The 24,147-nt window shown below is 42.8% G+C and overlaps 1 protein-coding gene across 1 annotated transcript in view; it reads right to left on the bottom strand.

Annotated features, from left to right (window-relative positions):
• EGFLAM (EGF like, fibronectin type III and laminin G domains) overlaps positions 1 to 24,147 on the bottom strand; it is a 193,843-nt gene that overhangs the window by 77,983 nt on the left and 91,713 nt on the right. The window contains exon 7 of the mRNA XM_061393685.1: positions 13,254 to 13,420. Coding sequence (XP_061249669.1) covers positions 13,254 to 13,420 — 167 coding nt within the window. The remainder of the gene's footprint in view (positions 1 to 13,253; positions 13,421 to 24,147) is intronic.

Below are 24,147 nucleotides of genomic sequence, written 5' to 3' on the forward strand. Positions count from 1 at the left end.
CTCTTTTCTTTTCATATATATTCTCCTTCGAGCAATATACTGTCTCTCTAGTCATCTTCTCTGCTGATTTCCACACACTACAGCCAGTGATCCCAGTTAAAATGTAGATCAGACCAACCATTCTGTTGCTCAAAACACTTAAAAATCTTTGCATCTAACTTAGAATAAAACCCTAAGTCCTCACCAGAACAAGACTGGACATGATCTGACCGTGGCCACTGACCTCCTTTCTGACCTCACTTCCCCATCATTCATCTCTCTTACTGTATTCCTTATTGCTTGTAGAACATCCCAAGCCTGCTCTCACCCCAGGGCCTTTGCACCTGCTGCTCCTTCCACAAGGAAGGGCTCTGCTCAAACCTCTCTTGAAGAGAAGCCTTCCTTGGTTGCCTATCGCAAACAGTAGCTCCTGCACCCTCCATGACCTCTCAGCCCCTCTCTTTTCCTCGTACTATATAACATTAAAGATATATTATTCATGTGGTGGTGGTGGTTTAGTTGCTAAATCGTGTCTGACTCTTGTGACCCCATGGACTGTAGCCTGCCAGTCTCCTCTGTCCATGGGATTCTCCAGGCAAGAATACTGGAATGGGTTGCCACTTCCTTCTCCAGTGGCTCTTCCCAACTCAGAGATCGAACCCAGGTCTCCTGCATTGCAGGCAGATTCCTTACCGACTGAGCTACAGGGAAGCCCATTATTCATGTAGGCTAATAGAATAATTATTTACTTCATTCTCTACTTCCTTACAGGGACTGATTCTCCCACATATAAGATCCACGAGGGCAGTATCTTACTTACTGCTAAAACTTAATACACATTTTTAAAAAATGAATTGCCAAGTGAATGTTTAAGCAAGAGACATAGTCACTGTAGACTCAGAAACTAAATTCTTTACTTTCTTGAACATCACCAAAACAGTCTCCAGATTAATGTAGGGAATGACCAATGGTGATGTCTGATGTGAAAACAATCAAGAAAAATCCGACTTTAATTTCCAGTTTGTAGTTTTTCTTCTCGCACCCTTCCATTTTTCATTGTTCTAATTCTCTCTGAATTTCACAGCCCTTTATTTAACTTTATTTTAGAGATAACTTTATTGAATCAGTTCTTTTTATCATTAGGGCTTGGCATTGATTATAAGTAAGATATTATCATGGAGAAGGCAATGGCACCCCACTCCAGTACTCTTGCCTGGAAAATCCCATGGACGGAGGAGCCTGGTAGGCTGCAGTCCATGGGGTCACTGGGAGTCGGACACGACTGAGCGACTTCACTTTCACTTTTCACTTTTTACTTTCATGCATTGGAGAAGGAAATGGCAACCCACTCCAGTGTTCTTGCCTGGAGAATCCCAGGGACGGGGGAGCCTGGTGGGCTGCAGTCTATGGGGTCACACAGAGTCGGACATGACTGAAGCGACTTAGCAGCAGCAGCAGCAAAATATTATCAAAGTCTCAGATTACAGAAGAGATTTCACTTTTTGCTTGTAGACTTTTCTTTCCATTACAGTTAAAAGCTAAAATTAGCTGCCTTCTCTCATTTCAGTGGAACTAGTTAACCATGGAAGAAGTCAATCATCTGAAGCAACTTATGGAACCTCTCTGTTTCGTCCTCATCTCAAGCACCTCAAGAGACTTCAAACTGCTGATGCTAGAGGGCTCTCAGGCTCTGAAAGTCTGTGAACTATCGCCATCTGCTGGGTGACTTGTGAACTACTGCCACCTGGGGCTCAGTCTTCACTCATCCTCCTGAGAAGCAATTGTTGGTCATTCCCTAATGTTGGTGATCCTCAGAATCTATGGGTTTTTGGAATCCCTCCACAACCATGGGATCAAAATTAATGTTGGGAAAAACATTTCACTGGGCCATAATGGACATACACTTACATTTGGAAACATGGTAGATAGCATGGTTAGATTTATGGTTAGATTTAGTCGACAAGACTAATGACCCTCCATGCAAGTGGGAAGGAGGAGCTGGAATCACCAAAACCTCTCGTATGAGATCTGAATTTCAAAAATAGTTACATCCTCATAGCAGGTGATTTTTGTCCCAAAATTGTGTATGAACATCATGCTTTAGTATGGATGGTGGTGGTTTAGTCACTAAGTCGTATCCAACTCTTGCGACCCCATGGACAATAGCCCCCCAGACTCCTCTGTCCCTGGGATTCTCCAGGCAAGAATACTGGAGTGGGTTGCCATCTCTTTCTCCAGGGGATCTTCCCAACCCAGGAACAGAACCCTGGTTTCCTGTATTACTGGCAGTTTCTTTACCAACTGAGCTACAAGGGAAGCCCCATGGATACTATGTATCAAAACATCTATTAATAATGGTTAGAATAGCAGGAAGAAAGCTGGACTTCAAATGCCCTCCATGTTATGAACTGACTGCACACATTGGTCTATCCATTGATAAACTTAAGGAGAGATGAACAACAGTCCTGACCTACCCTCCTTCATAGAGATATCCAAGGGGTAACACAAACTTGGACAAGCCAAAAGATAAGGAAGAGAATCATCAAGTGGCCCAGTTTTATATATTTTAGTGAAGCAATGTAAAAGTCCATCAATAAGGAATTAAATAAATGTGGTAGAGTTTTACAGTAATATATACTGTGGTCACTAAAATTAATGATGTACAGCTATACTTATTTATATTTAAAGATGTATACAGTATTGGGGGCTTCCCTGGTGGCTCAGATGGTAAAGAATCTGCCTGCAGTGCAGAAGACCCTGGTTCGATCCTGGGTCAGGAAGATTCCCTGGAGAAGAGAATGGCAATCCACTTCAGTATTCCTGCCTGGAGAATTCTGTGGACAGAGGAGCCTGGTAGGTACAGCCCATGGGGTGGCAAAGAGTCAGACACGACTGAGCGACTAACCCTTTCACGGTATTTTGTTGCACAGTACTTTCTGTGTAACAGAATAATTTTTTGTTACACAGTATATGCACTGTGGTCTCATGTTGGGTTTTTAAAAATTCTGGATGATTATGGACCAAAATGTTAATAATGGTTATGTCTGGATGCTAAGATTAGAGACCATTTTCATCTTGATTTTTCACTTTTTCATATATTGCTCATATTTTTTTCTAATCATAAGTATGGATTACTTTTACTATTTAGAGACAATATAAAAACTATTTTGCTTTGGGATTACTGCAATGGTCTCCTTAATGATCCCGCTGCTCTTATCCTTGCCCATCTACAGTCCTTCTTTCTTGTATATGAGAGCGATTTTGTTGAAACTTAAGTAAGGTCTTTCTGCCCCTCTGGTCAAGTCCATCCTGCCCTCCAGCTCTCTCAGTCTTCCCAGTCTCCCAGTCTTTCTCCCAGAAAGAAAACTCAAAGTCCAATGGCCCCCACTAAGGTCCTAATCAGCCTCCACCACCTGAGACTTCCCTTTCTCTCTGTCCTCATCTCCTTCTACTCTTCACCCTCACAACCCCCTAACGCAGCCACACTGGCACCCCTGCCCTTCCATGAACACCCCATGATGATCCTGCATCAGGGCTTTAGCATTTACCTTGGAGCTCTCCCTCCACGTGGATGGATAGACAATAGATAGATCAATGGATACACATTGATCTATCCAGACAGTTCACCTAGTCTTTCTTACTCAAATGTCACCTTCTCAGGAGGCTTATTCTGACTGTACATAGGCTCCCCTGTTTCATTTTTCTCCGCAGCTCTTTCACCATGACATGCTATCTACATTTTTAATGTTATCTCTTCACCTTCTGCCTGCCCCGACTATAATGTAAGGTCCGTGAGCATAGGGATTCCTTTTTGTTGATTTTGTTCACTGCTGAATCCCCAGCATCTGAAATGGTGCCTGGCACATAGTGGGCATGAAATATTTGTTTGAAAGAGTAAGTGGATATATCATAAAATAACTTGAGAAGCCGATATTCTTTAGAAAACAGGAATCCCGTGGACATTAAGAATGAAGCTGAAAACAAGGCAGTCACCGACCTGGGATCTTGCTCAGGATCTGTCACCAAGTGACCCTGGCAGGGCTCTGGGCTTCAGTTCCCTCAGGTGCTGAATGTGGAGAAGGTGCTTTCCAGCTCTATGAGTTTACAAACCCTCAGTAAATGAATACTGGCTGTGAGACCTCATTATCTCCTGTATTTAAGGAAATAAATACAAATCAGCACTGGCCATCTACCTCTAAAGTGTTAAATTATGAATCATGGCCTCTGCTGACCTCCATCATCACTCGAAGAGAGTTCAGGGTGGAAATCAGGAATGACCACCCTGTGCTCTGGGAAAAATGGCAGACCAGGTCTTCAGATAGATAATTTCAGATTCTATGAGCCTAGTTCTTGTATCTTTTCGTATCTGCAAAAGCACTAAAATCTTTCATGGTAGCATTTACTCCTTGTGACTAGCAGCAACCTTCTGCAAATAAAAAAAAAAATGTGTGCTTGATTGCATGTACTCCCCCTTCCCCAAAATCACACATCCCCTACCTCTTTGGAACAGTTTCTCAGAGCGATTTTAAATATTGTCTTCTGGGCTATAGTCCTCGTTTTGCACCCAAATGAAACTTAACTCACAACTCCCACATGCATTTTTCCTCAGTCGACAAAGCTACATAGGCAAAGAAGAATGAGATAAGATCTGCGCTCTCTAAGTGAAAGACCAAAAATAATCCATGTTTCTGCAATCCATGTAAAAGATACCATTCTCTTATTATATGAGATGATACTATTACTTCTTGTGAAAGCGTCCCCCCTCTAACCTACCTCTGCTCTGGGTCCTCGGAGGCAGACCTGTCTGACTTCTTGCTGTATCTGCCTATCCAGAGACACTAGCAGGGGAGTGAAGGAGAGAGGAAAAGAGTCAGAGATTTCGTTCTCCAACTTCCTCCCTAGGAGGCTGTATGTGACACATGTGTGAAAGTCACAACATTTGCCCTCCCTGTCTATCTCTAGAAGCTGGTAATTGCCCCCTCTTGGTTTCCTTGCATCTACTCAAACTTTTGCAAACAGTCCCTTCACTAAGCTCACTTCAAATTACCCAATTACATAGCCTCTGTTGGGCTTCCCAGGTGGCTCAGTGGTAAAGAATCTGCCTGCCAATGCAGGAGCTATAAGAGATGCAGATTCGATCCCTGGGTCGGGAAGATCTCCTGGAGGACGAAATAGCAACCCACTTCAGAATTCTTGTGTGGATAATCCCACAGACAGAAGAGCCTGGTGGGCTACAGTCCACGGAGAAGCAAAGAGTCGGACACGCCTTAGCAACGGAGCATGCACAGCCTCTGTTTCCTGCTGGGAGGCGGGAGACACCTGAGATCATTATAAAAGTCATCCTTCTCCCTAGGTTCCTTCTAATTTGCACATATCTGTTTCCTGTTTGGTGGCAGAATCAGACAAGCTCCATCAGACTCAGCCAGTGGGAACTGTGTCCCTCCCACACATCTGTCACTGGGTCGAGCTGATTTCTTCCATTCCCTTCTCTGTGCCTAACCATGATTGCAGCTCTCCTCGCTCATCAAAGCATCTAAGTGATTCAGAGGTCTAAATATTAAGAAACAATCCCTATGAAGAATTGTGTAAGAGCAAGTTTCATCTCTTCTGCTCCCAAGAGCAGAAAAGGTGAACCATGAAATGATGAGTATAAAGAGAACAAAATGAATAACAAGGAAATAGGAGGAAACAAAAGGAAAAATAGTAAGAACATCTTTGTATTACTCATGTCAACATATTAATGTTTCAAAATCCACTGAGCCAGAGTGGAATAAGTAGTATATGGTTGTTCACCGTGTGGTTGAGACACACTAGCTGACTGATCGAAGAGATGCTACAGCTGAAACTAGAGCACCATAGTGCCATTTCTTTGGAAAAGTATGTTTTCTTATCATTTGTTTTAGTCTTTCTTCCAGCTCTAGCCGGAGGGGGTAAAACATCGGTGTGCCGATTATAAGTAAATGGATGGTAATGTAGGATGTAGAAAGGCCTCGGAAGAGCAATTAATAGGTAGCAGGTATTTAAGCAGCAAAGTGAATCATTCCTTCTAGAACCAATAAAGTTGCACAAATGAGTGTTGCTCAGCTTTACAGGCATTGCGGCATTAGCAGATCAATGGAGCGATTACCTCAAAGGCACCTAAGTGTAAAATCACACCTGAAATTATGTTCATGCACAAACTGCACATTTAACACGCAGATCTGTCTAGGCAAGGAGGGAAGCAAACGATTTCTTCCTCTTCCTGTTCATTTTTTCACCTTACATTCTGAAGATTTACAAATCAGTGAAGCTCACCAATTTATAGGCCTGTCCCAAGATCCTGGAGTAATGCCAAGCAAAGCCTCTTTTTTCTCTCCCTCTCCCCCTACCCTCTCTGTTCACAGCAGTGCAAACCTGTCTAAACACAGTTAGGTTATAGGCTCTGCAGGTCTCTTCTTTATCTCAGAACATTCATGTGAAAATTAAGTCACAGGAATTTCTATCAAGGGGACAACTGCCTTAGTATGCACTAATTAATCAATTGCAATTTTGACAAAATTGCTACAAAATAGAGGATTTCTTAAACTTCCTGGAGAATCTCCTAAAATTTTGGGGAAAAAAATCCCAGCATTGTAATATAGAGATCAGCAAACTACATCCCACAGGCCAAATCTGGACAGCCACCTGTTTTTCCAAAACACATGATTGTTGAAATAAATTTCTAGGCCCATGATGAAGCCAGTTCTGCCAGGGTTTCTACATCAGCAACTCCAAACTTAAGGCAACTTTCATATCCTTGAAAATGTTCCACTTGACCAAATATACAGTCTACAGGCACACCTCACTTTATTGTACTCCACAGATACTGTGTTTTTTACAAATTGAAGGTTTGTGGCAACCCTATGTCGAGCAAGTCTATTGGCACAATTTTTTCAATAGAATTTGCTTACTTTGTGTCACATTTTGGTAAATCTTGCTGGTTTGACCTCACCAGACCACTAAAACTTACTTCATATTGGCAGTAAGGCTGATTCCTAGAGAGATCATACCAGCCATGACATTTCCTTAAGCCAAAATCTAACCTAGAACAAAGCCGACAGTGAAGAAGCTGCAGAAGAAAAGTTTGAAGATCCAATGACTTCAAGTCCTAGGAGAACAGCTCAGGGCATAGAGTCATAAAGAAAATGCGACACACCAGCTGGTGGTCACCTGGGTCGGTCACACCATCCTTCAGTAACTATGCGTGGAGGAAATGAGTATCAACCTCACCTTCATTTTGAAAAAAGTGGGCAGATGTCATAATGTCTGTTTCACATGTATTTCCTCAAAATAATCTTGAGAAGTAGAAAATATTACCTGCCTCAGACATTACTGTACCCATTTTTAGAGATATGGACACTGAGGCCCAGGGAGATTAAATGACTTTCCAAGAAGGTCTCACAATGAGGTAATGAAAGGACAGCTCCCTGGGCCTCAGACACAGCCACGGCTGCCAGACTCTGCTCTGTGCAAGGGTACAGTGTTTGTGGGCAGTGAGAAGCTTTCAAAGCTTGGTGAGAACTTTTCACAGACACTGACCGGAGGTTGTATGAAAGCTGCAAGAGGGTGATGGATGATAAGTCATGGGAATTGTGGAAAAAGACACCTCCAGTCCCTCCCTGAATGTTCCTCCCACCCCTAGGGGTGCCACGGCCTCTGCCTCTACTGGCTTCCTTGCTACTCATGATTATGGTCAATGCAGGGCACTGCCACCAAACACAAGCTCTTCTAGTGACTGGGGATAATGGACATCTGTTTGTCGCTACATATATGAGAACATGTACCTAGGAGCCCCAGCATGCCGAGCTGGTCTCTGGAAAGAGAGTCAGGCAATTACAAAGGTTCTAATCTCAGAGCAAAACTAGGCAAAAGCCAGAAGACACTTGCATGACAAAAAGGCATAAACTTCCCCAGGGGATGTTCTCAACCCAGGGATCAAACCCAGGTGTCCAGCAGTTGCAGGTGGATTCTTTACCAGCTGAGCCACAGTGGAAGCCCAAGAGTACTGGAGTGGGTAGCCTATCCCTTCTCCAGCGGATCTTCCTGACCCAGGAATTCAACCGGGGTCTCCTGCATTGCAGGCGCATTCTTTACCAACTGAGCTATCAGGAAAGCACCCCCCCCCCCAAACAGATGCACACCCGGCAACAACTGAGCGGAGAGCAATGTCTGAGTAAGTAGGTCAGTGCGACAGGACAAGTGAGATGGGTTGGTGGGGAGGCAAGGAACACCATGGAATCAGGTTGACAGTACTGTAGAAAGTTGATTGGGGCCAGGCTAGATTGTTTTGGTTCAGCAGAAGAGGAAGTTTCTGAAACTGGAAGAACATGGATTGTGGGGAGAAGAGTATGGCAAAGATCAAACACCATCATACCTCCCTACACAGTCTCTGAGGATCTGAGACCACAATTACACATGTGAGCACCAAAAGGAAAATGTACTCTAATCTAGCATAGAAATGCTAAAGCTTATTCTAATGATTAAGAAAGAACACAGGAGTGAAGTAAGGACTTGATCTGAGTCATTGCCTTGAACTTAAACTCCCCAGATTTGCTTTCTCCCTTCTTCTCCTCCTTGCCTTCCTTCCTCCTTCCCTTCTTCCTCCTTCCCTCTTCTCCTTTCTTCCTTCTTCCCTCACTCACTCACTCTACTTTGTTCTTACTTGTGTCTCACTGCAAATCCAGGAGCTTGACTTTCCCTGTGAACCTTGCCAACGGGGAAACGCATTTTTGGCCTGGTGGGTCTCTAGACCAACTTTCTCCTCACATCTTCTTTTGAATTTCCCAGATGGCAGCAGTAGAAAGCTATCAGTCTCCAAAGTAGTCACAGGCTCTTGGCTTGTGAAGTGGAATTCAGTCATTCACGTACTCAGTCGATGTTGATTGAGAACCTACTTTGTACAGGGTATTGGGAACATGACCTTGAATAAGTCATTGCAACTCCATATGGAGCTTATCCTGGAGGAGGAGACAGGGCATTGCATTGTTTTGGGCGGTGAAAGGGCTGTAGAGAAGCAGGGAATGAGGCTTAGGAAACAGGGTGAGAAGTTTAGAGAAGCTTGTCTGGGGAAGTGACCTTTGAGCTCTGGTCTTAAAGAAGAAAGGGAGGGAGGTCATGGGGACATGGAAAGATTGGGCAGAGATGGTTCCAATCAGAGAAAACAGCAGGTGCATAAGACCCAAGGCAGAACAAAGTAAAATGACTTTTGCTAGGAACAGAAGAACACCTTTTACTAGGGACTGCCCTGAGGATACCAATTTCACGTCACCAAAAACTTACTGGTTCTTTCTCTGCTTATATCATGAGGATAGGATATGAGAAATTAAATGCTTTAGGGTGGTAGGACCAAGGGAACGTTCCCAGGGAAGGTCGTATAATCCTAGAGTTGGTTACACATGTGAGTGACTTTTCGTTTCATTTGCCATTGGGAAAAAAAAAGAAAACACATGAATTCTGACTTTTGCCATTTCTATTGTTTACAGTTCATACCCTTTATTACTTGTCCCATCCTTCTTAATCCAAGGTAAGCTGGATCCCAGAGAATAAGTGACCACCAGACAGGGTGAATACTTGTCTTATTACAATGCCACATTTGTGCACCTGTGTCCGTGAGGTTCCATGAGCCCCCTGTTCTGATGGGCTCGTTTATAAGATCAACCAAGGGAAAAAGAATGCCATGGAACAACAGGCAAACTGCAACGGCCAGTGGTATTTCTTTCTTGAAGAAAACAGGTATCATAGGCTGGGGTAAAGTGTGAGGAATGGTGATCTTCATCTTCTCTGTATTTCCTTAGAGGAACAGAATTAGGAGCTGACATGTGGAAAAATCTCTGCTGAGAGCATGGACTCAATATGGGTGGCATCTGTTATCATTCAAGGCCTGAAATGATCTAGTTCTCAGTAGAGAATCGGCAATTAAACACCTGGATTTTTCCTTCCTGTTCTACTTGGAAGGTTGTGGAGCTAAGGGGTGGATGCTGAACACACATCACAATTCCCTGGTGAAGCCATCGAAACCCTCCACCTTCCTCATGCAGGCTGAGCACCAGTGAAGGAAAACACTGGTCCTGGCTCTGAGCTACAGGTTCAGAGCACCCGAGATCTGCCAACTGACCCCAGCTAAGCAACTAAGCTGCTAACAGGGTCCTGCACTAATAGGTCCAGAGAAAGTCAACATTTTGCAAGTTAATAGGGGTGATGTGTTATATTTTTTTTAGGAAAGGTGGTGGATGCAGGCATAAAAAAGATCACAGAGGAACCCAACAATGGTTGGGCTGAGGTGTAGAGGTGGTGTAGAGGGGTGGGGATCTAAGGGTTCCCATGGGGTCTTCTGATCCTTGATAGTCAACTTGAACGTCCATTCTGAGGTTCACTGTTCAGGGAGCAAAGTGGGCGTGAGCCAAGAAAAAGTCCATACAGGAAAGATCTAGAGGTGAGGAAAAGCAGGAGCTGTGAGAAAGGGAAGCCCAACATGTGGAAATACTCATCTCACAGATTCCTTTAAGAGGTGTTCAAAATGTTTAATAGCTTCTTGGCTTGGGTCTAACCAATCACAAAGGCTGCCAGCTGTAAACTGCCAGGGCTATACCCATGCTTAACCAGAAGAATTTCAGACCTGTATGAATGTTTTACTCACCTTTTGGTATGTACAATATATCTTACAGGTTTTGAAAAAAAAAATCCTTAGAGGTTTGTTCTGCACTGTCAGAACCTCCTGGTCCACAGATTCTACAAAGACTGTCCCTGTATTTTATTGAATTGCTGACCTTACCTTTCTTATGCTACTCTGCACTAGAAGAATAAGAGCCTTGTTTAGTTTGAATCTCACACAGGGAAGTGGCTTTAGCAGTCAGCGAAACCCAAGTTCAAATCCTGCCTTTGCAATTATTATTCTTGGCTAAATACATAATCTTTCAAAGACTCCATTTTTGAAAATCTACAAAAAGAGATGCTATTCTTCAAGCACAGGATTTTTGCAAGGATTAAAATGGGGTTTCCTAGGTAAGTGCTCCAGATGGCGTCAGCTCTTAGGAGGCTTTCCCAGTGGTACCTCTGATAATTGGAATTTATTGTAATTCCAATAAGGGCTACTTGGTAATTAGGCATTTTTATATATGGAATAGTGGATTTGGAGGTAAAATAATAGTCCAGACAAACAGCAGAATAAGAAGTATGAATGTGCCAGAATACAGGGTTTTCTAAAACATTAAAAGTGATCACGACAAAAATATCACAACTGAAATACCAAGTACAGCACGTTCTTACATATCATGAGACAGGCCACTTAATAAATTCCATTTTTGTTATTCTGATTTGAGTAACCATATTTATGTAAAAACAGTTAAATTGGATTTAAGAATATTTCACAGTTGAGTTTTCACTGAACCAGCCACATTCCCTGCACACAATTCCTTTAAATGATCAAATTTTACTGCACACAGGAGACTGATTGTTGCAAAATGTTATACTTCTGTAAAGCACTTTCACATACCTTATCCCACCTAATTCACAAAGCTGGTATCCACCAATGGGGAAATACTTACCAGAAACTCCAAGACCAGTCTAGTGTTTCAGTTTTAAAAAAAAGTTCAAGAGATGCCCTGCTCCTGCCCCCTCCCCTGACTCCAGTTGTTCTAGCTCACCCTTCTACTTTCTTGTCTCTGTGGAGAAGGAGATACTAGGGGTATGAGGAAGGAAGTGAGCACGGGGCAGCTCACAAAATGGAAGCAGAGGAGTTGGACGCTGGGGAGGGGTGGATGGGCACACAGCACAGAGTGCCTGCTCACACAGCACAGTGCCTGCTCAGTGTAAAGCACAGGCAGGCCCTGAGGCTTGACTCAGCTACTGTGGTCCCAATTTTTGGCCATGCGTCACCAAGTTTAACCAAAGATTACAGCGTAGATCTCATCCAGCAAGAGTGGAAGGTGGCCCTGCTTCAATTTGAAATAAAACTGTTAACATTTCTTCTAGAGAGAAGGAGTTCCATCCTCACCACCTAACTGGGGGGTTTTAGCTTCCAAATTCTAAACAAGAGCAGGGGAACAATTGCTGGGTAACTGCTGTCATAGTGTATGTAGGGTGTGTGTGTGTGTGTGTGGTGTGGCCCCACCATATCCCCCAACAATTCAATTTTAAAGAGCCCTCACGTTCAAGATTAAGGTAAGAGCTGTTTGTAGAAGAGCCAGAATTCCAGGGGCTTAGGGAACTTGGTGAATCGCCACCCCTGGAAATAGCATGTGGGCAAGGAAGTCAGTTAGTGGAGTGTTGTGTGGGGAGACAGGAGGAGTTTATTCAGATGAACTAATCAATAAACACAGGGCTCTGTGCTGGCCAGGGGCAAGCCTCTGAAAGTGTTAAGTCAGCTTCTTTTCGGAGAGCACCATTCTTGGGTAAAGAGGACCCAGGGATGGCAATAGGGCTCTTTAGACACAAAAACCTGGAAGAACTTAAACTGGCAAAATTGAAGAAATGTCTTCAGACAAAAGAAGTGCAATAGTTCTCAGATCTCCCCAAGACATTGGGTACAAGTATCTCCCACTTCCAAACGACAAAGGTTTCCAAGCCAGACTGGCACGGTGGACTAAGCAATCAAAATGTAGTTCTTGAATCACGTGGGAGCTTCTTAAACCCCAGACCATAATCAGACTCTGACTTTTCACAGACCCCCCAGATGATGTGATGGACTGGCCCAAGCCTTCCCCAGCCCCCCAGAGAGGTCTAGGATATTCAGGAGCCCATGCCATTGCGGGGACCCCCAGCTCCACATCAGCCTGCTAGCCAGCTTGAATCTTCCCTGACCATCCTTCAGAGTGACCGATTTTACCTGGGCATCTTTGATTTCCTGGTGAAGACCAACCCTGATGGGTCTGGGATCAGTATTTTTTCTCCTATGATTCAAAGCTAAACCCATCTTTTTACAAGATGAAAAGGAATGGGGCTGGGGAGGCTGCACATCGTCTTGGTATGTAGTCTATTTTGTGCTCATGAAAGAAAACCGACCTCAAACTCCCTAAGGATAATGCAAAAATAAACCTTCTGCTGACCTCCTGTACATAGAAGCAGCCTGGCCCTGTTGAGTGCCTTGCACTTCCAAAGGGGTGAGAAAACCGCAGAATGAAAGGCTGAGAGGACAGCCCCAACGCAGGCAGCCAGCTGTGGGGAGCTAAGAAACCTCGGTCAATCGGGTCCTCACGAGGCAAGCCCAGCAAGGCAGCTATGTCTGTCTGTCTGTCCTTCAGAGGGGCTGCAGTACTCACGGGCAGTTCGGATGGTGCTGCTGGGTTGACTTCGAGGGCTGGAACCATGCGGATTCACGGCCCTCACAGCAAACTGGTAGTTGGTATCAGGATCGAGGCCCTTGATGACCATGGAATCCATCTGGATCTGTTCTCGGATTGAGGTCCAACTCTTGTCGAAATCTGGCCTTTATTGATTAAAAAAAAAAAGAAAAGCAGAATGAAAAACAGTAGTTTAGGAATAGCAGAAAAAATGCAAGCTTGCTGGCTATGCAAACTAACAGCGTTTGAACACTGGAAGTAAGACTTATAAAAATAAGTAAACATTTCCTACCAAAAAGTCATCTTGATTTGACATCACAGGTAAAAATTTGCAGGTCCTTGCTGCAAGCAGATCATTTTTAGGGCCAGTGTTCAGTGCTGTTTCAAGATCACTGGCTTCTCCTTGAATGGCCTTGACTGTGGTGAAAAGATTCCCATATAGGAGTTCATTTTCAAGGACTCTGCCTGCCAGATGTCTCATAAATAAGCCTTCCCCTGACAATCCCTGTTCCCAGGGGTCAGGAGAGCACAGATTCTATCTATTCACAATCTGTTCGCAAAATAAACAAATATAAATTTTTAGGGCAACTAGTTGTGTAAACTGCCATGGGAAAACCCAAGAAGACTCTGTTCACAGCCATTCTTACTCTTCACAAAATTGCACAACTGTGCCAACTTGCTGAACGTTCACATGTCCTTCTGAGAACCCTATAGAGAGTGCAGACCTTGACTCAGAGCTTCCACCTAAGGGACAACATACAGGGGTTAAGAGAACAAATTCTGGAGCTAGACTGAGCCATTCAAATCCTGCCTCTATTGGTCACTAGCTGCTATTTCGCCTCTTTAAGTCTCTAGTTTCTCATCTGTAAAATGGGGTGATAAAAGTACCTATTTAAGAGGGCCATCTTAAAGGAGAAATGAGCTCTTTATCCTAAGCAACAGTGCCAGGCATTGTAACCGAGCAGGACCCTATGGGACCTTCCCAGTACAAGACCCCCAGTTCCCAATGTTCTCAGCCTGCCTTCTGGCTGTAGACAAACTCTGTGTGTATGTGTTCAATTGCTAAGTTGTGTCTGGTTCTTGGTAACTCCAAGGACTGTAGCCCACCATGCTCCTCTGTCCATGGAATTTTCCAGACAAGAATACTGGAGTGAGTTGCCATTGCCTCCTCCAGGGGATCTCCCTGACCCGAGGATTGAACCCGCGTCTCCTGCCTAAATCTCCTGCATTGGCAGACAGATTGTTTACCACTTGAGACACCTGGGAAACCCAGAAAAATTTTAGTCAAAGAATAAATGTAATCAGAGAAGTGAGAAAATGCAGAAAGAAAGAAAAAAAGAACAAAAAACAAGATAAAATAACAGTAGCTAAGCCCTTAAAAAAAGCCAAGGAATTTTAGTTCCCTCTCAAGGGCTTCCCTGGTGGCTCAGCTGGTAAAGAATCCACCTGCAATGTCGGAGAGTTGGGTTGATTCCTGGGTTGAAAAGATCACCTGGAGAAGGGAACAGCTATCCACTCCAGTATTCTGGCCTGAAGAATTCCATGGACCATATAGTCCATGGGGTTGCAAAGAGCTGGACGTAACTGAGCAACTTTCACTTCACTTCACTCCAGGGGCTGTAGATAATATCCTGAGCCATGTCCTTTGAGCTGCTTTGCAGCAACTGAAACCTCCACCAGACGAAGATGTTAACTGTATGCTGCCCACAAGCACACAGATCCCAGACCATTTGGAACCAGAAGGTTGATAATATTGACTCCTGATTACCTCACCACCAACCAATCAGAAGAATGCCCAGGAGCTGGTCACCCGTTCCCACACATGTTTAAAAACCTTTTCCTGATAGTCTTCAGGACTTTTAAACACTAGCTACCCTGGACGCCTTGATTTGCTCCTGAAACAAACATTGCACTTCCCTTCACCACAACCCAGTATCAGTGGATTGGCTTTACTGAGCCAACAAGAGGACCCAAGTGTGGTTCGGTAACATCATCACATAGTAAACACTCAGCACGGATTAGCATTATGTAAGGGATGTACCCAGCTCACAGAGCTGACAGGCAACCCTGGGCCACCTGCTTACTCTATATACCTGTGAACTTCAATGCAGCAGCACTTGCCTAGGTGGCTAATCAGTACTTGAAATGTAGCTCATCTGAATTGGGAAATGCTATGAGTGTGAAATGGACAATGGATTTTTTTAAGTGTAAAATATTTCATTAATATTTATATAGATAATGTGTTGAAATGATAATATTTTAGATTCAGTGGGTTAAAAAATACATTATTGAAATTAATTTCCTTTGTTTCTTATTACTTTTTAAATGACCATATTAAAAAACTTAAAATTCCATATAGGCTTGCACTTTCTAACGGACAGTGCTGTTCTATATGGACTTCCTAGTTGGAGGGCGAAAGGAGAGCTTTTCAGCTGGTGAGAACTGCAAAATAAAATTTGGGAATATTTGCACATGGTTGAGGGACAGTGCAAATGGCCTAACTGGAATAGAGGATTTTTATTAATAACTAAAAATAACTATCATTTATCATGTTCTTGTGAAGTATCAAGTATTTTTCTAATAGTTTAACTCATTTACTTCTCAAAAGTATCCTATGAAGTAGGTGTTAAAATTAAACACCTCCACTTTCTTTGAAGAGGAAATTAAGGCACAGAATGGGTAAGTAACTTGCCTGAGGTCACACAGCTGAAAAACGTGAGGCCTACTTGGGTTGATGGGAGAAGATTAGACTAAGATCTTTGATGTTGAATGAAAAATGAGGTGATAGTTGTTGCAGGGGTTGGTCTCCATCTTAGTTTGCTCCCTGACCAACTTCTCAGCTCTTCAATCATTAAACACTTCTGCTCACAGATATCTAGAGGAATGTGTGTGTGCGTGCACGCACGTGTGCATGGTCATGCTCAGCTGTGTCCCACTCTTTGCGACCCCATGGACTGTAGCCCACCAGGCTCCTATGTCCATGGGACTTTTCAGGCAAGAATGCTGGAGTGGGTTGCCATTTCCTTCTCGAGGGGATCTTCCCAACCCTGGGATCGAACCCGCATCGGAATACTCATCTCCTGTGTCTCCTGCATTGGCAAGCAGATTCTTTACCACTGCACCACTTGGAAAGTCCCATTTACAGGACGGCAGGAAGCAAAAAGATTGACATCTGTCCTTTACGAACAACTTAATATGCAAGCAAATAAACACTCATTTTGCTGAAAGGAGATGCGTGGACGGTGCATGGATTTCTCTAACATGCGCTCTCCTTGCTTTTTCATTAGCAAGAATTGATGAGAGACAGTCCTAAAGAGAGAGGAGTCCTAAAGCCTGGTAAAAGTTGATTCCATGGGCTAACTGTGCTGATGAGGAGTTTATGGGACTCATATCTCACAAGAATTCACATGTTTGGAGAAGCAGAGGTCACGGGGATGGCCACTGGAGGAAGTAGGGCTCATTTCTCTTTGGACTTTCCTTTCCCTAAAGATGGACTTCTCACATAAACAAACTCTGCCATTGAAGAGAAAACCTTAGTGACTGGAAGGAAACACATTTCCAAACTCTAATTAAAACAAAATCACTTCGCAGAGGAAAGTCATAGGGGATGCCCAACAGTAAAGTCAGGAAAGATGTGATCTTTAGATAAAACTCTCCTGTTATCTTTTGCTAAGCTTCCTTTGTGACATTTACAGAGGAAAGGACCTGCAGCTGCGCTCAAAATGTGTCATTGTCCACCCAGGGCTACCTGCAAATATCTGCAACAATCTTCATTGTTCAACAGTTTCCCAGCTCCCCCAGCAAGAGACTATTTTGTATTTGTTCATTTAATGCAAGAAAGAAAGTCATATTTTCAGTGAATAAGAGATTGACATTATTAACATTTCATCTCATTGTATACACTGAGAGCAAAGCTCACGTAGATTGAACAGCAGTTCAAAACATTTTGCCTCTGACTTTGTCACGAGTTTTGCATTTAAATGTTTGTAGAGTCTCTAGGCAAACAAAAGTGCAAAGGTGAGGCTGAGAGAGAGAGAATCAGGTTAAAGTATTGTCTTAGTGCATCCTCAAATAATAGCTTTATCTTTTTTCCACTAAGTAAAATCATTGTATTCTAACTACAAAGCTGCCAGTTGAATCACTATAGCAACGATAGCCTGCCAATTTCCCCAATCGGGAAAAGGCTAGAGGGGAAGATGTAGACTAAGACAAGTGCTGCCATCCCAGGTAAAGATGGTTGGCCATGAGCAAAGCAGGCACTTAGACACTTGCCCAAAGAGTGGGAAGGGTTGGGTTGTGCATCCTATATCTCAGGAGACCAGTAGGACAACTTTGGAAGGTGGTTGGGCAGCAGAAGTCAAAGGGAACAGATACAAGTCTGTCAGCAGCGACTATTCAAAACCCAGTTAGCTGATTCAAGTAATCGAGACTCACTCGCTGTTTGGGTAGGAAGAAGCATCGCCATTGGCTCTGCTAGCATCAGCCTGGTTATCAGGAATCTTAGAGACTGCTTGGTCCCAGTGCTTAAGGGTTCTCAAAGATTACATGCAAGATTCTATGTGTGAACATCATTTCATTTTCCTAAGTAAAGGGTCCTCAGTCTCTTATCAGATTCTCAAGTATAATCATGATCCCCAAAATTTTAGAAGCCACTGTCTAGTCCAGTCTCTCATTCTACCCATGTGGATACTGATGGAAAATAATTTATCCAAGGTCATAAAACCACAGGGTGGTATATATTTCTGTTTTATTTCCTTTCTTTGGCATTTTGACCACCTTGACTATTGCCAAGTTCACCCTTAGTGGGCAATCACTTTTCTTGGGATCATCAAACCCAGTGGGTGGCTGCCTTGGGCTACTCACTTGGCAAGTGATTAATGATTATCAGCCATGCATCCATCAAGGAAGCTATATTCTGGGAGGCTCTAAGGAACTATAAACACAGTTCCATTTTCAGAGTTTCTAATCTAATTGGCAGATAATACATTTAAGGACCAGCAGGAAGCCAGCACAAAGTCACCTATTTTGAGAGCTGTATTTTTGAATGGGTCAATGTGAACTGACATCCTGGGGAAACAATACAAGACTAGGAAGAATTTAAGCTAGATTTCAAATATATTTGGGTTCTGGTAACTGAAAAGGAATAGAACATCTCTGGGTGCAGTAATAGTTCTATGTATGGTGTGGATAAAATTAGCACCAGCTACATGAAAATACACTGTGGGATATTCAAGGACAATAAATAATATGGGTCCCTAGTATGAGTGATCAATTAATCTATATGAAAGATGGGTACAATATATAAAAACATTAGCCGTAAGTAAGTAGGTAAGTGAACATATGGCACCTCTCTGCATATCTCACATAGTCAAAGCTTTCCTTATCAGTCTACCAATCTGTCAGGCTACCCAATGATCCTCACTTGCTCCCATTAATCTAGCTACCCACTGCGTTTATTCCCAAATTTATTTATGACTTTTGTGTTTGTTATTGTAATTATGTTGCTTAATGCAACATTATATAAACTAGTGAATGTGAGTAAAAAATATAGGTAATAGCTACGTTAATGCTTTTGAAAGACTTGGTAAAGCTGAGTCACTAAAATACAACTGCCTTTGAACTCAGTGAAAGCAAGACAACTGTAAAACAGTGAAAAGATTATAAAATTCCAGAAGAATCTGCAATCAGGTAACTTTGGAAGTGACTCTAAAATTTTAACTTGAAAATAATGTAAGTAGAAATTGTAGATGATACCTTATAAGTATGGTTAAAATGTCTATATTATCAAAAGTAATCTACACATTCAATGCTGCTGCTGCTGCTGCTAAGTCGCTTCAGTCGTGTCCGACTCTGCGCGACCCCATAGATGGCACCCCACCAGGCTCCTCTGTCCCTGGGATTCTCCAGGCAAGAATACTGGAGTGGATTGCCATTTCCTTCTCCAATGCATGCATGCAAGCTAAGTTGCTTCAGTCAGGTCTGACTCTGTGCGACCCTATGGACAGCAGCCCACCAGCCTCCTCTGTCCACAGGATTCTCCAGGCAAGAATACTGGAGTGGGACACATTCAACGCAATCCCTATTAAAATTCCAATGCCATTTTCACAGAAATAGAAAAAAAAATAGCAGCAAACCAAATTTGATAGCACATTAAAAGGATCTTACATGATCGAGGTGAATTTATCCCTGGGATGAAAGAGTGGTTCATTGTAAGCAAATCAGGAAGTCTGATACACCACATATTAAAAAGCGGAGACATTACTTTGTCAACAAAAGGTCTGTCTAGTCAAGGCTATGATTTTTCCAGTAGTCATGTATGGATGGTGAGAGTTGGACTATAAAGAAAGCTGAGTGCAGAAGAATTGATGTTTTTGAACTGTGGTGTTGGAGAAGACTCTTGAGAGTCCCTTGGACTGCAAGGAGATCCAACCAGTCCATCCTAAAGGAAATCAGTCCTGGGTGTTCATTGGAAGGACTGATGTTAAAGCTGAAACTCCAATATTTTGGCCACCTGATGCGAAGAGCTGACTCATTAGAAAAGACCCTGATGTTGGGAAAGATTGAAGGCAGGAGGAGACGGGGACAGCAGAGGATGAGATGGTTGGATGGCATCACCGACTCAATGGACATGAGTTTGGGTAAACTCTGGGAGTTGGTGATGGACAGGGAGGCCTGATGTGCTGCAGTTCATGGGGTCACAAAGAGTCGGACACGACTGAGCAACTGAACTGAACTAACACACCACGTTAACAGAACGAAGGAGAAAAACAGATGACCGTCTCAATAAATGCAGAGAAAGCATTTGACAAAATTCTACATGCTTCATGGTAAAAACTCTCAACAAGTTATGTACAGAAGGAATTTACCTCAACATAATAAGGGCCATGGGTTTCCCTAGTGGCTCAGTGGTAAAGAATCCGTCTGCCAATGCAGGAGATATAGGCTCAATCCCTGGGTGGGGAAGATCCCCTGAAAGGCATGGCAACCTACTCCAGTATTCTTGCCTGGGAAATCCCATGGACAGAGGAGCCTGGTAGGCTACAGTCCATAGGGTCACAAAGAGTCAGACACGACTCAGTGACTACAACAACAATAAAGGCCATACGTGACAAACCCACGGCTAACGTCATACTCAGCCGTCAAAAGCTAAACAATTTTCATCTAAGATCAGGCTGAACAAAGGTGCCCACCCTGACCATTTCTATGAAACTAGTACTAGAAGTTCTAACCAGGGCAGTTACACAAGAAAAAGAAATAAAAGCCTTCCAATTGGAAAGGAAGAAGCTAAATTGTCTCTGTTTACAGATGACATGGTATCATACAAAGGAAACCTTAAACATTTCACCCAGAACAATTAACAAATTCAGTAAAGTTGCAAGATACAAAAAAATACAAAAATCAGTTCTGTTTCTATACACTAACCAACTATCTGAAAAAGAAGAGCTTTAGGAAATGTAAATAGTTGCTTGGAACACGGCCTCATAAGACATTCACGACGAAACAAAAATTCAAGACGATCTCGTATGCAGAAACAAAAGTGCAAAGCCACCTCAAATGACAAATGTAAAATCTTACATTCAGGTTTTTCTTTTTAGAAAGCAAATGGCAGAGATATATGGTGGAGAAAACCCAGTGTGACAAAGATCTATGGGGAAGCAGGGGATACTGATCACAAACTCAATATGAGTTCTCTGGACAACCTGCTGTTGAAAAGGTCCAGTGTTCATATTCTGGGAAAAAATGGCTTTCTAGGTTGATCACTTGGCAGAAGTGCTCTAGATCCATCTCCACTGAGGCAGAGTGCAAAGGACTGGTTATTGTCTGGCTTGAGTCAGAGAGAATACAGTGAACATAGGCTAGTGTCTTTAGATGAGAGATAAGATGGTCAAATGGAGATGGTGAAAATGCCTTCAGTGTTTTTCATATCAGAATAGGAGACCCAATAATTCCTTACAAGGAGACCAATGGCAGTGCATTATAAAGAAGACCCCTAGACGGCAATTAAGAATGGTTGACAACGAAGTCAACCGCGTAGAGGGCTGAGCTCTGCACCGGTGGCTGTCTTGAAGCAGAGGTTGGGTGACCATCAGTCAGAAATGTAACCAGCTACTTTCTGAACACAGTCAGAGGTTGGACTTCATTCAACATTTCTGACCTCAACTCACAGTAAGAAATACATTTTTGCAAAGCAAACCAATATACCTATTCATATACGTATACTATATGACTTATATGTGAGTACAAAGCTGAAAGGAAAATTTTAAGAAAAATTACTTATCCTTACTGTTATTCACTTTACTATTTTCTCTTCTTTTCTTTTCTCTCTTTTTTTTAATGCTGGTAAGATCCCACTAAGGGCTTCCCAGGTGGAGCTAGTGGTAAAGAACTTGCCTTTCAACGCAGAAGATGTAAGAGACCTGGGTTCAATCCATGGGTAGGGGTGATCCCTGGAGGAGGGCACAACAACCCCTCCAGTATTTGCCTGGAGAATCCAATGGACAGAGGAGCCTGGCAGATTACAGTCAATGGGGTCACACAGAGTCGGACACGACTGCAGAAACTTAGCGCAGTACAGCACGCATGCTCTAGAGACAGCACTCTTTATGGCACTGCTTTTCAACATTTTTGAATGATCCACAGTGAGACACACTGAACACTGTGAAACGAGCACAACTGAAACACGTTTCACAAAATAATTCTTACTTTTATTATGTGCGATGCCCTCTGATATTTTCTTTTCTGTTCCACTTTACTTTCAAAAAACTGTTGGTCAGGACACCTTCAACTGATTTCTCTGCCTTCTAATGAGTCCATGGGTTGAGAACCCCTTCTCCAGAAAGTTTGAGCTGAGGTGAGGAGTGACATTCAAGCATGCTACAGACATTAACTAGGAAACAGGACTAGGGATGGCTAAATGCTAAGAAATGCTTAGGCTAAGTGCTAAGAAAATTCTTTTGAGAGTGGAATTTGTTGGAGCAGAAAACAGCCCTCTAGGGGATTCATAGACCATCCAGAGTGGCCTTGACGGTGGAGGCCACTCTTCGGGGCCTGAGATAGAGTGGACCAAAAGCCTAATTAGAGTACAATCCAAGATACACGTGTCCTCCTTCCCTCAATATGGGACCTAGAATTCCATGATTTAATGTTTACTGGAGGACCCTGGATTATTTGGAAGCTCCTTCCTTCAATATTTTCTTTCATGTTATTCCTTCCAAGCATCATTTCCAAAAGAGAATTGAAATGATTCTTCTCTGGACTCTCTCACCTCTTAAATCTGATTCTACCATTATACTGAATATATTACCTTCTAATGTAATTTTATATTTCTGTCTTCCCTAGTAAGCTGTGAGCTCATTAACATGCTTATTGTCTTATTCATTTCTGTGATCCCTGGAATGTCTGCATGATCTTTCAAAATGCAAATTCTATCAGTCCCTTTCCCACTTGACATTTCCCATAGCTCCCTATTCCCTTCAGGACGAACATGAGATCCTTTATAAAGCCTTTCCTGCTCCAAACCTCATTTACCTACCCAGGCTTCTCTCTCACCACAGAGAGCTCCAGGCTTCTAAGCAGGTCCAAGAGCATTTTCTTTTTGCCTCCAAGACACTGCTAGAGTAGTTTCTTCTAGCCTGAGCCGTTCCACGCCACTTCCTCTCTCCCCTTGTTCCTGATTATCACTGATGTATCCTTCTTGGCTCCTTTAAGAAGCCTTCCCAGATTCCTTCAGAACTGGGTTAAATGTCAAAGTTGTGTTCCCCTAGGCCCCTGGAACTCCACCCCTGCCCACAACACTCACCACTCTGTACTCTGCTCCTCTGCCTTCCCCACTGGACTGCTCCACCAAAGGTAGCAGCCCATTCACCCCAAAATCTCTTGCACATGCTTTGCACACGGAGGATGCTCGATATGTACATGTTTGGATGAATGTGTGCACATAAGGATGAACTGAACTGAACTGAAATATCTTCAGGCTTGGACACTGGGAATAACATGATGCCCTAAACCAGAGGGTGGCAAACTTCAGCTGGCTGTCAGTTCTTATAAAGTTTTATTGAAACACAACCACACCTATTTATTTAGGTATTATCTATGGTTGTGTTCTGGCTACAAAGGCAGAGTTCAATAGCTAAGATAAAGACCATATAGCTGCCAAAGCACAAAATATTTACTACCTGGCCCTGTAGAAAGAGTTTGTCAACCCTTGGTCTAAGACAACAGTCTTTATTTAACCTTGTTTGTGCTATTTTAACCATCTGTAGAAGCCTGGAATCCCTTTTTAGAATAATATCTTTAAATGCATAAAATGCATAGGATTACCAAGGAAACCTATACCAGGTTAAATATACTAGAAACAATGACCTAAACAATAATAAAATTATGATAAGTCAATATACGTATCATTATACTTCTTCATTAATGCAGCAAATAATACCTAGATACGGATTCATTAACTATAATAATTTCATCTTAGTAATATGCATAAATGGAACTTTGAGATATATGCAACAATTGTAACGGGATAAGAACATATCTATGATTCTAAAGATGACAAAGGCATAGGAATTGCTAATGCCACTGCAGTTGACTATATTTGTATTTGAATAAATTAAATTTCAGCTGGTAAAGCTAAGGATGAATTTTTGTCCAATCAAAGTTCAGGGACCCCTGGCCTTCTATCCATGAACCCTTTGGGGACACACAGACTGCAGGTTAAGCACCCTGCTTTAAGATCCCATAGATTATCCAGAATGAACACAAAGGAGTGAAAGAAAATCTCATGCTCAGAAAGGTCTCTAAGTCTCTCAATTTTACAGAGTTGGTTTTAGGCAGGATTTGCTCTACATTAAAATGAACTGCAGAGGAAGTCCAA

Source organism: Bos javanicus, chromosome 20, assembly GCF_032452875.1.
Source record: "Bos javanicus breed banteng chromosome 20, ARS-OSU_banteng_1.0, whole genome shotgun sequence".
Taxonomy (NCBI): domain Eukaryota; kingdom Metazoa; phylum Chordata; class Mammalia; order Artiodactyla; family Bovidae; genus Bos; species Bos javanicus.